The 14,589-nt window shown below is 51.6% G+C and overlaps 8 protein-coding genes across 8 annotated transcripts; 4 read left to right on the plus strand and 4 right to left on the minus strand.

The window, feature by feature from the left end:
- Positions 1-35: 35 nt before the first annotated feature.
- On the minus strand, positions 36-1,591 carry An16g00780 (uncharacterized protein; the record flags this gene model as incomplete). The annotated part of the gene is made up of 2 exons (XM_001397354.3): positions 36-951; positions 1,008-1,591. The coding sequence occupies 2 exons, from the start codon at positions 1,589-1,591 to the stop codon at positions 36-38; spliced, it is 1,500 nt and encodes a 499-aa protein (XP_001397391.1).
- A 176-nt stretch (positions 1,592-1,767) lies between these two features.
- On the plus strand, positions 1,768-2,342 carry An16g00790 (hypothetical protein; the record flags this gene model as incomplete). The annotated part of the gene is made up of 2 exons (XM_059744891.1): positions 1,768-1,899; positions 2,031-2,342. 2 exons carry the CDS (start codon positions 1,768-1,770, stop codon positions 2,340-2,342), a joined length of 444 nt encoding a protein of 147 aa, XP_059604743.1.
- Positions 2,343-2,514: 172 nt separating this feature from the next.
- Positions 2,515-4,609, minus strand: An16g00800 (uncharacterized protein; the record flags this gene model as incomplete). Its single annotated transcript, XM_001397356.3, has 6 exons — positions 2,515-2,758; positions 2,814-2,945; positions 2,998-3,984; positions 4,051-4,367; positions 4,400-4,459; positions 4,556-4,609. 6 exons carry the CDS (start codon positions 4,607-4,609, stop codon positions 2,515-2,517), a joined length of 1,794 nt encoding a protein of 597 aa, XP_001397393.3.
- Positions 4,610-5,429: 820 nt separating this feature from the next.
- Positions 5,430-8,390, minus strand: An16g00810 (uncharacterized protein; the record flags this gene model as incomplete). Its single annotated transcript, XM_001397357.1, has 13 exons — positions 5,430-5,623; positions 5,676-5,762; positions 5,819-5,936; positions 5,986-6,167; positions 6,215-6,287; positions 6,335-6,941; positions 6,995-7,170; positions 7,219-7,501; positions 7,553-7,683; positions 7,738-7,896; positions 7,946-8,022; positions 8,082-8,138; positions 8,198-8,390. 13 exons carry the CDS (start codon positions 8,388-8,390, stop codon positions 5,430-5,432), a joined length of 2,337 nt encoding a protein of 778 aa, XP_001397394.1.
- Positions 8,391-9,563: 1,173 nt separating this feature from the next.
- Positions 9,564-10,228, plus strand: An16g00820 (hypothetical protein; the record flags this gene model as incomplete). Its single annotated transcript, XM_059744892.1, has 3 exons — positions 9,564-9,664; positions 9,781-9,889; positions 9,995-10,228. 3 exons carry the CDS (start codon positions 9,564-9,566, stop codon positions 10,226-10,228), a joined length of 444 nt encoding a protein of 147 aa, XP_059604744.1.
- Positions 10,229-10,726: 498 nt separating this feature from the next.
- On the plus strand, positions 10,727-11,696 carry An16g00830 (uncharacterized protein; the record flags this gene model as incomplete). The annotated part of the gene is made up of 2 exons (XM_001397359.1): positions 10,727-10,880; positions 10,933-11,696. The coding sequence occupies 2 exons, from the start codon at positions 10,727-10,729 to the stop codon at positions 11,694-11,696; spliced, it is 918 nt and encodes a 305-aa protein (XP_001397396.1).
- Positions 11,697-12,604: 908 nt separating this feature from the next.
- An16g00840 (uncharacterized protein) lies at positions 12,605-12,898 on the minus strand (the record flags this gene model as incomplete). Its single annotated transcript, XM_001397360.1, has 2 exons — positions 12,605-12,788; positions 12,852-12,898. The coding sequence occupies 2 exons, from the start codon at positions 12,896-12,898 to the stop codon at positions 12,605-12,607; spliced, it is 231 nt and encodes a 76-aa protein (XP_001397397.1).
- An 865-nt stretch (positions 12,899-13,763) lies between these two features.
- Positions 13,764-14,576, plus strand: An16g00850 (uncharacterized protein; the record flags this gene model as incomplete). The annotated part of the gene is made up of 3 exons (XM_001397361.3): positions 13,764-13,819; positions 13,874-14,329; positions 14,384-14,576. 3 exons carry the CDS (start codon positions 13,764-13,766, stop codon positions 14,574-14,576), a joined length of 705 nt encoding a protein of 234 aa, XP_001397398.1.
- Between the last annotated feature and the right edge of the window lie 13 nt (positions 14,577-14,589).

The following is a 14,589-nucleotide window of genomic DNA, read 5'->3' on the forward strand; positions in this document are numbered from 1 at the left end:
TGTAGTACTGTGTATTATACTGACCCGCGTATCGCCTATGGTATGGGTTCCTCGTCCATGATGCGAACAACAGAGGTCAGACAGCTCGCAAAGAAAAACAAAACAGCAGCTAGAAGATAAGGTAAGCCCATCCAAAATCCGTCCTGGTGCACCCCGCGTTGAAACGCAGCCGCCAGGATAGGCCCTGAGACCATTGACCCGATACTCTGTGATAGACCAATGGCCGTGTTCAGTACACCAACCTGAGATGGCAGAACCAGAGCTGTAGCCAAGCTTCTGAGTGCTGAGTAAAACCCCCAACCAAATGCAAGTAGGCATACTCCGAATACAAACAGCGGCGGCTGGCTTGCAATGGCCATCAGCGCCATCCCTAGGGTTAGGATCCATGCACTCCACTGCACGACTCGAAGGTCAGTGAGAACCGGGGAAAATGACAGGTGTCTACGCAACCAGTCCGACAGTTTTGGCAACAGAACCAGAAGAGTGAGGAGGTTGATGAGGCCCTTGACCGTGATGAGGTAGCTGGCCCCAGCGATACTCCAGGAGAAGCGTCTCGAAGCATATTGAATGATCAACTGTAATGCCTGACGACCAATACTGGCTAGAAGAAAGGAGCATACGATGCAAATTAAGTTGAGGCACCGTGCGTTGACGGTGAAACTTCTGGCCTGATCCCACAGGCTGCGTAGCGTGGTCGTCAAGAGACGGGTCGGGGCAGAATGAGCAATCGCATCGTCCTGGTTACCTTCACCTTCCCCTTCTTCCGCGTGAAATGTTTTCTGAGGATGCGTCTCGGGCAGAAATGTCGTCCCCAGGAGACCCAGTGACTGGATCGCTACACCGAGTAGCGAGGGAACCCACGGGCTCCAGGACATTAAGAAGGCACTGAGGGGGGTCGCCAGGATCTCTCCTAGTAGGACAGCGGCAGCCATGAGGAAAAAAACAGACGCACTAGTAGTTCGGTTAGCAAGTCCATAGAAATCTAATCCCGCTGGTGGAGTGCAAACCGTTTGCTAACAGGCACCAGATCAGTAATCATGGCATAGGCCATGGCTGTTGATAGCTGAGGACCCCCGCCCACGAGTTGAAAGATCGGGGTCACCCAGACAGTCCGCAGCGGGAGAACGGTATTGCACCAGCATACCACCCGGATGGCCAATTCCTCCATTAGCAGGCCGGTAAGACTGAGCAAGAGGATGGGTTTCCGTCCAACTCGGTCAGCCAGGAAACCATAGGGCAGGGCCAACAGGATCCCTGGTAGCTGGTCAAACATGTCTTTCCACCCGTTGACAAGGGCTAGTTCCGCTTGCACCTCCGGCGACTTGCATCCCGCGCCTACTTCCAGGGCATGACTGTCTGCGCCAAACCGACGACATATGATGGATTCGAAAATGGCGATCTGAGGAGCATATGAAAGATAGTTTCCGAAATCAGCTGCCACCACTGAGGCAAAGATGAGTGGCAGGAGAAAACGCTGGGGGTCTGCTCGTAGGCGGGGGACTCTGGCAGTAGGCTGGTCACAATCAGATGGGCCACTCGGCGGTAATAATGGCTCACACTCTGGGGGCAACTCCGATAGTTGGGGAGCCATGAGTAATAGGAGGAGTTTTGAGGCTGATGCCAAGTTGTGGTGGTTGACTTGCGACTCTTGCTCCGTGGTCTTAGGGGGTGCTGGAGGGCAGAGACGAGATAAGCCTTCTCAGTCGAATGCTGAAAAGGCATGCCCCCAGAGGCGAGACTGTAGCCGTCCGTACTTTAGTCAAATTAATGGCGCCTACGCTATCGGACAGGGGAGCCGTGGCTATCCCCAGGACCCCCTACATAGTTACTATCAGTACTTCGGTTGAGAAGCCCACTCAGCGAGTTAGGGACCGTTCTCGACTAGGCGCCAGCAAAGCGGTTCATCCTGGGCTTGGATTTCACCGACGTACAACCGATGCTTGTGGTTAACGGATTTCGTAATTTTGCAATACGGTCGGTATTGGTAAATGGCAGGGAACCGCACTATAGTCTTATTTCTTACCCTGCAGGTTGGTAAGGGAGAATTTGATGGCGAGCTGGCCAGGATCCCTCCCCCCGAGCAGGCTTGGCCCGGGGAGAAGCCTCTTTTCCCGACGGCTGGGCCGATGTGGTATTGCAGGGAACCCCGGCGGGCAGCATTGAAAATCCACCCACACCGGTGCTCAAGTTACATGGTGGAAGAACTAATCCAGGTCCAAGAAGGTCCAGAAAAACAGTGCAGCATGGCGAGCAAGTTTTGGCGAAGGACACTTACTCACCTCGAGTCAACTCCACACCCGACTCTTCTAGCTACTAGTGAGATTCCCAAGGAATTATCATAATTCGAACAAACTGCCTCAATAGGAGGAAGAAGAGAACTCTGCCAGACTGACCAGCGTCAGGATCAAACCAAGGGGGCTGATAACAACGACCCCGAGGCACAAAATACCGCTTCGGATGAACACATAAACATCATTAGTCTATTCTATGTACAGATCTTTATTCGTAACAACATTAAGCATTACTGGTCTTTTCCATATCACGAGCCGGCGACGCAGCCAGCTTGCTCCGCTGACGGATCCAGGGCCCAAAGATCATGAACGCAACGGGCATGGGGATCATAATGGCGGCAATACATCCCAGCAGAGTGCCTGCCCACTGCACGCCCAGATTGACCATCATTTGCCGCGAGAATAACGGGAAGACGCAGCCCACCGCCGACCGGAGGATAGTGTTTGCCGCGATCGTGGAAGCAGCCCTGTCTCTGTTAGTCCTATGTCATCCTATGCCATGAGTTGCAGGAGGTTACTTACAAAGTGGGATAGCAGTCGACGATATAGTTGAAGCACTGCAGGAAGATGCACAGAATGCCAAATCCGATGAGAATACCAGCTGCTGTCGGAGCAATCCAGTGGATCTTGTTCGTGTACCCGGTCCAACCGAACCTGTTTTGGTTAGCATCGTCTACCACGGTATCTAACAAATTAGACTACTTACCAGAACATGCCAATAGCAAACGCAACTGCGCCAACAATCGCAGCCGGAAGACGCCATTCAGGAATAGGCTTGCCCCCGTTCGCCGCCAGCTTGCGCTTATATGATCCCTGCAGACAGAGGATGAAGACACCTCCAATCAGCTCTCCCAGGATAAGACCGATGAATGCGAGTCCTCCCACGCCTGCGCTCATTCCATACACGTCATCGAAGACGACCGGGTATGCCCCAAGAAGGGCATAGATAAGGCCATACACGAACGAGATGTACAGAGAGATGAGAAGCAGGATCGGCTCCGTGATAAGCATTGACAACGGACGAGTGAAGTTATTCCGGACTAGTTCCTTGATGTCGACCTCCACCTCGTCCTGCTTGGCGTGGATGCCCCAGTTACGGGTCTGTCGACGGAGAACAGCAGCCTTGCGGACCAGAATCACAGGGGCATACGACTCATCCAGGAAGAAGAACACCAGCACAAAAGCAAGGAAGACCATGATTGACGAGATGTACATAGTCCAACGCCACCCCAACGGGCTCGCGGCAATGAATCCACCCACGAATGGCGCAGCAAACGGGCCGATGAACACAGCCATGCAAAAGATCGACATGACAACTCCACGGTGCGCTGCGCTGAACAGGTCGGCAAAGACGGCGGGGACAAGCGAGACGGGACTGGCGGCAAAGAGACCGGCGAAGAAGCGACTGATCATGATGGTCTGGATATCTTTCCCGGTGGCAGAGGCAATGGTGAAGATACCGCATCCGAAGAGTCCAATGGACAACGGCCAGCGTCGTCCGATAAGTTCAGAGGCGGGTGCCCAGATAGTCGGTCCGGCAGCGAACCCGAGAACATACAGCGTGACTCCGAGGGTACTGACTTCTCGACCGACGTGGAATTCCTCACTCACAGCGCTGACTGCTGCAGAGAAGACGGCACTGGTGAAGGCTGTGGCGAAGGTACAATAGCAGAGGATGGTGACTAGGACAGTTCTACAAGCGATGAGAGATGAGCACTTTATATCGGTAAAACGTATTCCAACTCGCACTTCCACTCACCTCCGAATAATAGACCAGTTCCAAGGATGCAGAGGATCATCTGCACCATCGAACTCGACGACATATTTCTCTGGATCAGGAAGCGAAGGCGGATACTCTTTCCCAGCACCCATGGGCAGCCATTCCTGGCGAGGCTCAGGACCTCTCGTGGACCCTACCGTAGCGCGTTGCTGCAGACGGTATGTGTTGATGCGAGCGAGTTCCAGGGAGTCGGGATGATCGGGATGTTCATCGGAATAATCCTCACTATCGGAGGTATGAATCGGAGAGATTTCTTTGGCGTGTTCGGTTACGTGCTCCATGGTTTGCCGATAGCACTGCACCCTGCAGACCGAGTAAAACAACACACTCTTTTCTCACAATCATCTTCGGGAGAGACATGGCAACCACCAGATATAAGTATCAGTGACTAAAGAGCCCCATAGTACTAACTAGCCAGCAAGCAAGAGAGAAAAAAAAGAACCCACTTCACTAAGGGACCCATTATCATACTAGAAACACCCACCATCAGGGTTTTCATACCTGTTCCATCACCTTCTGGCCATGGCACCATACCCATCCCGAGCCCGAGACACCAACAATGCCTTGTCTCCCCGATCCATCTTTTTCCGCTCGCCGTTACGGATACTTCCCTTGGCTCTGATCCATCAGCCACAACTCCGTTCCTGATGCCGTGGAGCCAATCATGATGCTTGCCCTGGATAAAACCATCGAAACTTGACAGCGGATACTCTCGGCGTTGTGGCTCGTGCGGCGGCGAGCCGCTCGGTAATGTGGCTGCGACCGATCCCAACCGAGGATATCCGAGGGTAGGCGTTGGGCACACAAAAATTTCTGGTATACAAAGAGCAGACATATTGATAAGGGATCAAAGTGGGTTGAACTAGTCAATTCATTTAGGAGAATTTGATGTCACTGACTTACGCATGAGGCTGACGCATAACTCTTCATTGGCTAGGAAGACTTACATCAATCCATGTGGTTGTCAGAGCGTCACTGAAATCGGTTCCGTCGGATCAATGCTGAGTGCTGATTGCTTGGCGGTTATCTATTCTTGTTAAAGAAAGTAATATAGATGTGTGGTTATCGGGGACAACGCATTCCATGTCCTGCTTGTGCTTTTTATCTACCATGCTCCCCGCCTATACTCATCGCGCTGGTATCTTGTTTTCCTTACTCCATGAACCTGCTCCGGGCAATAGGCGACTGAGCTTGTATTATATCATCTCATTGTATAGTGACTGATATTTTCATGGTTCTACAAGTGATATCAAGGTTATACTGATTCCACGGGGCAACCATCTTCCACTACGACATGAACGTCGGCAGTGTTGGATCAATGCTACCCCACCACAATCTGCCCCAATGGGCAATATCTATCAAAACTCACCAGGCCCCTTGCCAAAATGACCACCGGCAGGGACCGTCAGCCATGGTACCGAGTTTTCATCATCAGTGTTCGATCCCACCGTATTTCCCCACCAGTTGAAGGTGGTGTTCGTGTATCCGAGGGCGAAGAAAATCACAATGGTGGCGATGGCTGTGCCGGTGTCCATCGCTGCTTGGAAGAGGTCTATCATGGTTAGCTATGAGATTTGCGTCTTGGGTAAGGAGGTATAACTCACAGTTGTACTTCTTCCACCAATCCATGGCACGCTTGCGAATGAGGTAGTTGAACAGGAACCCGAAGATGAACCAGAGCGAGTATTGGGCTGGGCCATGTTAGCACTCTTGGGCATGCTCGAATAGTATGAACGGGACAACGAACTAGTATTAGCAGGAGGGATGTTTCCTGCAGCATTGAAGAAAATGGGTACGTTGACATATTTGACCCAACTCTGCGGATAACGTCGGTAGATCAGGTACACAATCACCGTCACCACGGGCTATTTCTATCAGCAAGTATACAACATATGAGGAGCAGGTCGAACATACACCGATAAGGAAGAAGTACATTAACGAATGATAGACTTGCCCGGACTGGAACATCCGCTGAGGTCCAATGGTACCCCAGATCAGACTGGCGTTGTACATCACCTTGGCGCCGGCGCAGGTAAATCGCTGGGCATTGTCGGTGTCGCATAGTCCGGAGATATGGCCCATCATCCAGCGCAGGACTGCCTTCTATCAGCTTCTGTCCATTGATGGGTAATCGTGTTCTTACCTCCTGTCTGCGTCATGGTGGCGAGGATGCTGGCATATATCTGTCCGAAGAACAGGACACGGGGAGGGATTTTCTAAGCCCGTTAATACCTACAGTCTGCGATCGAACGGGTAGACTCACCATGTACTGCCCCATTTTGAGGTCCTGAGCAAAGTCCATCCCGTGCTTGACGGCATTATACCCGTAACACTTGACCATCATGTTGGCGATGGGCTTGCCCGGCCACGCGTACCCGGCGATCAACTCTGTGATGATGTTCAGAAAGATGCGCTGGTTGGTTGTTCCCTCCAGGATGCCTTCTGGGACAATGAGGACCACGCCCATTCCGCAGCACACAACGATGAAACCCCAGACCGGCAAACCCGTCTCCCAATACTTGGTGGTGAGGATTCCTAGCCCCGCCATGACAACGAACAACGCGCCGTACCACCAGTCCGGAACTTCAGGATACGCGCGCATCAAGCGGCGATGGATGTCTTCGCCTCCGTGACGAGCGTTCTTGAACTTGGCCCAGATCTCTGATCCGTTGTAGAGGTAGGTGTGTACCACGATGGCTGTCACCGCCGCGAAGGACAAACCGTAGGTGAGCGTGTATGACATGGAAAGATACATGGGTGAGTACTCTTTGTATTTACTGAGGACAAAGTCCCCGTTAGAGTCAACAACTCGGGTCACATTATATTCGCTTCCGGTGTTGTCGAAGGTTGAAGAGGATAGCAAAGGCAGGCTGAGCACGCTGTTAACGGAAGGTTCAATATGTATTCATGATTGGGCACTCACTATGCGCTAAACCAGACGTCCTTGTAGTATAAGATGGGCGAGAGGAAGAGGTAGAAAAAGACTACCACGGCAAAGGCATTGCAGGTTATGTAGAAAGGGGTCATGAGAGGGTATCCGGCGTAGTTGATCTGCGTCCAGTCCAGACTGAGGGGCAGCAGGCCCAGACCCGAGTTCATCTACCCATGTCAGCGAGCCCCTGGAAGCATTCGGTATCGAAGCCTTACACCAAAGATAGTGTTGACCTTCTGGTTGTGCGGCGCAATCCAAGTGACGAATGCAAACGCACTGAGTGTCGTCCAGATATAGTCCGGGAACCAGTAGATTGCAAAGGCAAACAGAGTCGCGTACCCAAAGAAGCTGTACCGGCTCAGCGTCCAACCATTGGCGGGTGCCCGGTTTTGGGGTTCATGGAGGGCACGGAACAAGACCGTGGACGACAGGGACTGCGGCCAGATCAAGGCCGCGGGATACACGAGCCAGCGCCGACACATGCCAGCAAGGCCGAACCTAAACTGTCAGACAGATGTACAGGTGGAAGAGTGCAACTGGGATACTTACCCCATCATTTGCGACGTCAGGAGGTAGAGGAATGAGAATCCCGCCCCGTAGTCCTTGCCCCAATATTGCGGCATAACGATGGCTACGAGGGAGCTTGAGGCGTAGGCGATTGAGGCACTGATGTTCACGCACTGGTTTGATCAGCCTTTGGATACAAACGTCATTGGACGTCTAGTGAATCCTACGATGGTAATGAATGCATGCTCCTTGATGCTAAAGGGTCCCGGGTTCAAGTCAAAGGACAATCTGCCGAGTGGCACCCTCCATCGCGGTAGCCTCTCCCATCCTCGTCCAATGGGGAAGACGAGTAACTGAGCGACAACATATTGGACAGTGAGGGATGGCTAAAAAGTTAACTCCAGATACAACTCACGAATGGAGGTTCGCACTTACATATCGCAAACTGAAAAACTGATTGACCGCCGCGAAGACCATAACAAATATCGTGGTCAGAAACCATGCCCGAAATGCTGTGTCACGTCAGTAAGTTGGCCAGTACTTTTGATTCGCCCGGACAGGGTTGACTGACTGTTGCATGGTAAGGTAGGATCATCGGTGTTTGGTACACAGGCAGCGACTTCAGGAACTGAATAGCTGCTGTCAGCAAACGGACAACCTGTGTCAGAACAGAGAGGCAATGCTCACAGGGCGATTGGTCCCCCTCGACGTTCCATTTGAAGGCCTCGAGAGGAGTGAGCTCTTTCTGTTCGGCGACAATATTCTGCCTTTTCAGGTCATCATTCTCCTCGAGCAGCTCGGCATCCAAGTCGGCGACACCGGCTTGCTTAGTCTCAATGGCATCTTTGCCCTCGTTTTCTGGGTGATAGACGGAAGTCATGCCTGCTGCCTCTTGAGTAACGAAGAGGACAACGTTTGGCGCAAGAGCGACCGAGTGAGCAAGCCTTTGTAGGGGATATGCACCGAGGCCGAAAGTATTACCCAGGAGCGGCCATAGACTCCGCGGATACCTGCATCTTATCTGTCACAACGATTGAGCAGGTACCACAAAAGTGGCAGGAGTAGCTGCAGTCTGGCGATAGTCCCACCGTAAATGATAACAACCCGCATGTCAAGCACACCATCCTATCGGGGGGGTACACTTAGCAGATTGGTTCCCTTGCTCATGACCCCAGCGGGCCAAGACCGACCGTGAAGCTCTAGCGGATGCAGTGTCACCAACCGTGAAGGTTTCTGATAAGCTGCCGTTCATCCACGAGTCATATCCACTGCCAGTGGTGGCATCGGAGCGCCCGACACCGGATGGCGATCGTGCATATTCCGGCGTAATTCTGGAATTTCGCGCGAGGTTTTAGTCTGAGCAGCAGCCATGTGGCAGGCAGCAATCATTCAGGGTTGAAGAGCCCTACCAAACATCATTGGGGCCAACTCTTGCGTCTTCTATATTAGGTCTACTAATTCTGGTGGTCCGACGTTGATTCTGTCTTTTGGCGTTGGATGGCGTGCTGGAGCATCGCGTTGACTGGCCTTATCGCCGAGGGCGCTGAGGGGCCCGGATGGAGCTAAGGATGGAAGCTAATCGATGGTCGATCGACCATCTCCTCCAAGCTTGTTAGCACGTTTATCTATCATCGGAGTCCAGCTCATTGGTCGCTAGACTCCGAATCCTAGTCAAGGTTGGTTGTTACTCTATTCCCCGCTTTTCGAGAGGAATTCTCCCGGGAGCCATCGCGCTCATGTCCTTGTCGCTCCCTGCAGTGGATGGCAATCGTGTGATCAACCCATGCTGATTTGTTCCCTATTGGAGTCAAAAATTGCGAGTTGGTCAGTTGGAGTGGGGTAGTACGCCGATACAGGTCTTCTATTCACCGTCAGCCGACATCCTGGTTAGTCGGTCGCAGCTAAGGCAACATTGGGATTTAGCGAGCTGGCAGGTGACAGGCTTTGGAGTTTCGCTCTATTACTCAATTCTACATGACCTCCACAACTTCTCTAGTACAGTGTTTCCCATCACTGCTCTCGCATCCACAGTTCATGGTCTGGACGCCCAGTGATGACGAACACAATCAGTGCGTGGGTTGTTTTGCCCAGGCACGCGGAGTTGTATCCCAAGAGAGAAGGTCTGGCCAGTGGCCGCGGCCGCCAGCCTTACAGGTTTTAGTCCAGGCAGATGGGGGGAGAATGCCAGCGGACGGCTTCCAAGTCAAGGCCAATACACGACAAGCTTTGTAGACAAGATGCCATGGCCAAAGCTCACCTGTACTTAGAAGGCAGGAGATACATCTAGCTCCTGATTGGGTTGCCTTGAGCCAGAAGGCGTCCGAGCGAGCGATAGCAGAACCTTCAGCTGCGGTCAACGCCGATCACCCTGGTGTCCCGGTCAGCTGGCCACATTCAGCCCAATGCTGCATATATACAAACAGTTGGCTGGTTATGTTTCTGGGATGATTTGTGCTGGACAGATACTTTGTCGAAAAATGGTAGTCGGCTGCCAGAGTTTTGCCGATCGCGCTGCGCAGAAATCAGTTGAAAAAAGCAACTCTTCCCCACAGTCAATCTGGGATGAGCGACTGCAATACCACTCCGGGGGAGTGTGAGCCGAGGCTGCATCATTACCATGCTCATAAGTCTCATTCTTTGTTCGTTCGGTATTGCATCCCTTGCACCGACCTGGTGTACCATCTGATTTTGAGTGCAGCAAGGGTAAGGTTCTTATGAAAGCAAGTTATGCATTCACTAGGGATCCCCAACAACTCTCGGCTCTCTGTTTGTCTCAAATGCGGGAAAGCAAGGAGTGAAAATATAATAACCGGGTCCAGCAATAATTAATCCGCCCGGCGACGGCTGCGATGTCAAGAATATGCGCCTTAAAAGTGGTCTATCATAATGACCAGCAGGTACCATTCCGATGTGCCGGACGGTCTGGTTGTTGCCGGAATATTTTATTGAAGTCGTCGCATACCATACTTTCACTGCCTACACATCGACCTGAACTTGGAGGATGCTGTCTATAAGAACGATAGCCAGAGCCAAGCTGTGGGGACGATGGATGACATGGGCCGGACATAAGATCGGGGATAACGGTGGAGAGCGAAAAACGTCGTCGCAAACCAGTGCCTGCTCCTCCAACACACGAGTTTAGCATTCTCTGAGTGTCTGTCTGAGCAGTGCGAGCTACCACTCATCTTGCACGTTGCATCTCTACGTGGATCAACCATGCGGGAAGCGGTAGGTGGACATGCGGCTGCTCACCGCGACTCCACATCACTGCCGCAGCAGATTGAGCTTGGGCTCGAGGATGTGTGGATTGGTGTGACCGATCCGAAGGAGAGGCGCAGGCTGCAGAACAGGTTAAATCAGAGGGCCCGAAGTAGGTTGGCAAACGAGTCTCTCCCAAGTGGGCTGGCTGACGATCCAAATAGGGCGCCGTCAGCACTTGGCTAAAGAGCTACCCAGAAGATCTGAGCGATATGATTCTCAGGCCTGGTCCACAACAGTATCGGCGCCCTATCAACTCGATTTACAATGCTTGGATGAACTCCGCATCTTTGGTCCGCTTGCCGCAAAATCCCGCAGTACCCTGCAGCAACTAGAAGCTATGGTGCATGTTGAGTTTGCACTTGGCTCACCACAGGCCGATTTGCGTTTGGGCGTAACTCGGTTGAACATTTTGCGGGCATTGTACACCAATGTTGACATTTTAGGTTATGATGCCAAAGATATGGCTGCCGATGAGGTGCTGTCAATGTTCGCCATGATTGGGCCACGATGTCTGGCAACAGCCGGTCGGGAGGCTGTCCTGCCTCCTGCATTGCAGCCTACAGAGATTCAACGCACTGTACCCCATCATCCCTGGCTCGACCTCATCCCCATTCCCGGGATGCGCGACAACCTCATTCTGATGGAAGATCTGATGGATGATCGCCAATTGTGTCGGGATATGTGCGGCTACCGCTCTCAGGTACCTCGGTCAGGGCATAGACGCCCTACAGGGATGGGAGAAACAGGAGTGATTGTGTGGAAAGATCCCTGGGATCCTGCTGGGTGGGAGATCACCGAGACCTTCTTCCAGCTGTGGGGGTGGTCCGTCAAGGATTGCTGGGGTTTGTTTAGTTCGACCAATGCATGGCGGATGCGCCGGGGAGAGAGACCACTCTTTGCAATACGTTCTACCGATAGCTATTAGTGGAGTGGGAATGCATCTAGGACTTTTAGATTATACTTTGCCATCCGTCGGTTTGATCATCTGGATGAGGTGTCACTGGATCGAACTATAACTACCCTTTACTCCTGGTAGTAAATGAACCGGTAATAGTCGTATGAATATATATCTGGCAATCCAGGGTGAAGTCAGTAACAGATTTCATCACCTGGCGACTGTCAGTGGGTACTGTAAACCAACGAGCCTCAACCTGCTATACGAATTATCGAAGCAGTGAGACAGAGACAACACAGGGCTCCGACGATGAAGCGTATAGGTGATCTGCATACCCTCTACTGTGTATCATCAGGTGAAGCCAGCCAGCCATTATTGAGAGGAGAAACCGCTCCTTTCCCAATCCAGCCTAGTGGGAGTGCGGATGATAGCATTTAGCGCTGCACTAACCCCCTTGGGAGGGTGACCTAACCGGAGGCGGTTAGCTGATCGGATTCGTGTGACGATTTTGAAGCCTGAGGCACCAATGCCAGAAATGGAATGACAGCCAGACGACCTGCGTGAAGAGCCCTTGGGATATCATCAGCCAGAGACAGGATTAGTCCCGTTATCGCTGCTGTCGTGAAACATTAAAAGGTGGACACCAATGAATCCCGCTGACACGGTTGCGAGTGGGATTGGGCATCACTGCGGGTCGAGCAAATGGGTAGTACAGAAAAAGCACATTGCTGCAGACATGCAGAGATACATTTTCATGACAGATATCCGTTCATCGATTTGATAACATTATATCATGATAGGACATACGGATTGCCAAAAGCAAGATACCAGTTGATATACATACAATCCCAGCTCCCAACACCAGACGCCTCCATCGTGCTTATTTTATTGATATTATACACCATGTTGATCAAACGTACCCATTCCACACTTTAAAATTAATCCTTCTTCTGGTGGCTCGGTGCACGACCGACTCTGTTCTCTCCCGTCTGTCCGCCAACCATGGTATGGATGTCCTTTTGCGAATACAGCTTCTCCTCCTTGCTGGGCGATTGGGCGCGGAAGAACATCCAACCGCCGGCGATCATTCCGATCACACTGAAGATGGCAATGTTGCGGGAACTGCAGTGGTACTGTCAGTAACCACGCATGACACAGTCAAAGATGCAGAAAGCAGTGACGTACCGAACAGAGGGCGGGTGACCGCCAGTAAGACCTCCAGCAGCAGGCATTGTGTTTGATGAGGAGAAAGCGATGTGGAATAGTGATACTAGTGATTCAGTAGTGAATAACACAATTTCACTTTGAACGAACCTGTTGACTATGAGCAATGAGGACCTCCTCAATGCTAATATATCTCTGGATGCGATGGCGGATCGGTGACGTCAAAATTAAGCGTCCGTCGGGAGAGCGACAGTCGGTTCGTGTTCCGGCGGATAAGCTTATAACCTCGTCGTCTCTTTCACAAGCCGGCTGCTACTTTACGAGCTTGCGTCAGGGCGACGTTATCATCGATGAACCGAAGGGATCATGTCCTGCAATGACAGTTTCCCTCATTATGTAACTGCGCGGTAGGAGATCGGATAATGGGCTGTCGCTCATCCTCTAGACCATTCACAGCAATTACTAAATAGATATATCGGATGAAGTTCTAAGATCGACAGGACTGACAGGAGTCCTATCCAATGGATAGTTTGCTAATAACAATATTAACTGGTTGAGCACAATGAGTGGTAGGGCACGCTAGTCACAAACATCATCCTCATCCAGACACGAACCGATTAACTACAATAGCAACTAAACTCACAGCGATACAAGTAATCCAAAGTACATTATTCAATCCAAAACAATGCAATTCATTCAAGCTTCACACAGTCAACTGCTAAAAAGTCTAGCCCCGAGTCGACCCTCGCCGATCGATAAAGTGCGGCAACGGAAGCTATACAACCCACCGACGTCATCGAGTCCTTAACGCGGCGATCGATCGATCCACAATTCCAGCCATTCTCAACAATTCCAATGTTATCAGAAAATCCCCGACATTCAAAATATTCCCCCACCGAACCAAACCAGAGCGCGACTGATATACACAATAAAATGGAAGTACTGTACACCAAACCTCAATCTTCCCCTTACTTCTTCGGAGGACCGCAGTAAGTACACTCCTCAAACCATCACATGCAATCGCATCTAACAAAAAGTCCAAGACCCTGGTCCTCCTTCTCCTGGGCCTCCTCGGATGACCGCGTCCGCGGCGGCTCCTCACATTCCTACCTCACCATTAACAAAGACACCAACACTGCTATCTTCCACGGCAATCTCGACATCAAGACCCTCGGCGGAGCAGGCTTCGCCTCGCAACACACTGCCAGCACCACTGAATTATGGGATCTTAGTAGCTACGCTGGATTGGAACTATCTATCCCTAAAAGTGATGGACACACGTATACGTTGAATTTGAGGGATGAACTGCAGGATCCTCGACCGGATGGACGCCAACGGAGCGGGTTGGTCTGGGAGGCGAAGTTCAAGGTCGAGAAGGGACAGACGAAGGTGAGGTTGGGATGGAAGGAGTTTCGGCCGACGTATCGTGGGAGGGAGGTCCATATGGGGAGACCGTTGATCTTGGCGGGGGTGAAGAGGTTCGAGATTATGATTCGGAGGTGAGTCCCTTCCTTTTGAATGGAGTTGGTATGGTGCTAACCTGGTGGTGATAGTTTCTTTGGGGAACAGGAAGGAGATTTTGAATTGGAAATAGAGTCGATCAAGGGCATTGAGCAAGAAAAAGGACGGTATCGGGATGACCCAAATGACAGTGGAGACGATGATAAATACTATGATGAGAAGCAGCAGCCTTACAGTGAGGATGAAGACACTGGATTAGGCTGGCTATGCTGTGGAATATGCTAGATTGCCTCTAATA

The sequence above is a fragment of the Aspergillus niger genome, assembly GCF_000002855.4.
Source record: "Aspergillus niger supercontig An16".
Classification (NCBI taxonomy): domain Eukaryota; kingdom Fungi; phylum Ascomycota; class Eurotiomycetes; order Eurotiales; family Aspergillaceae; genus Aspergillus; species Aspergillus niger.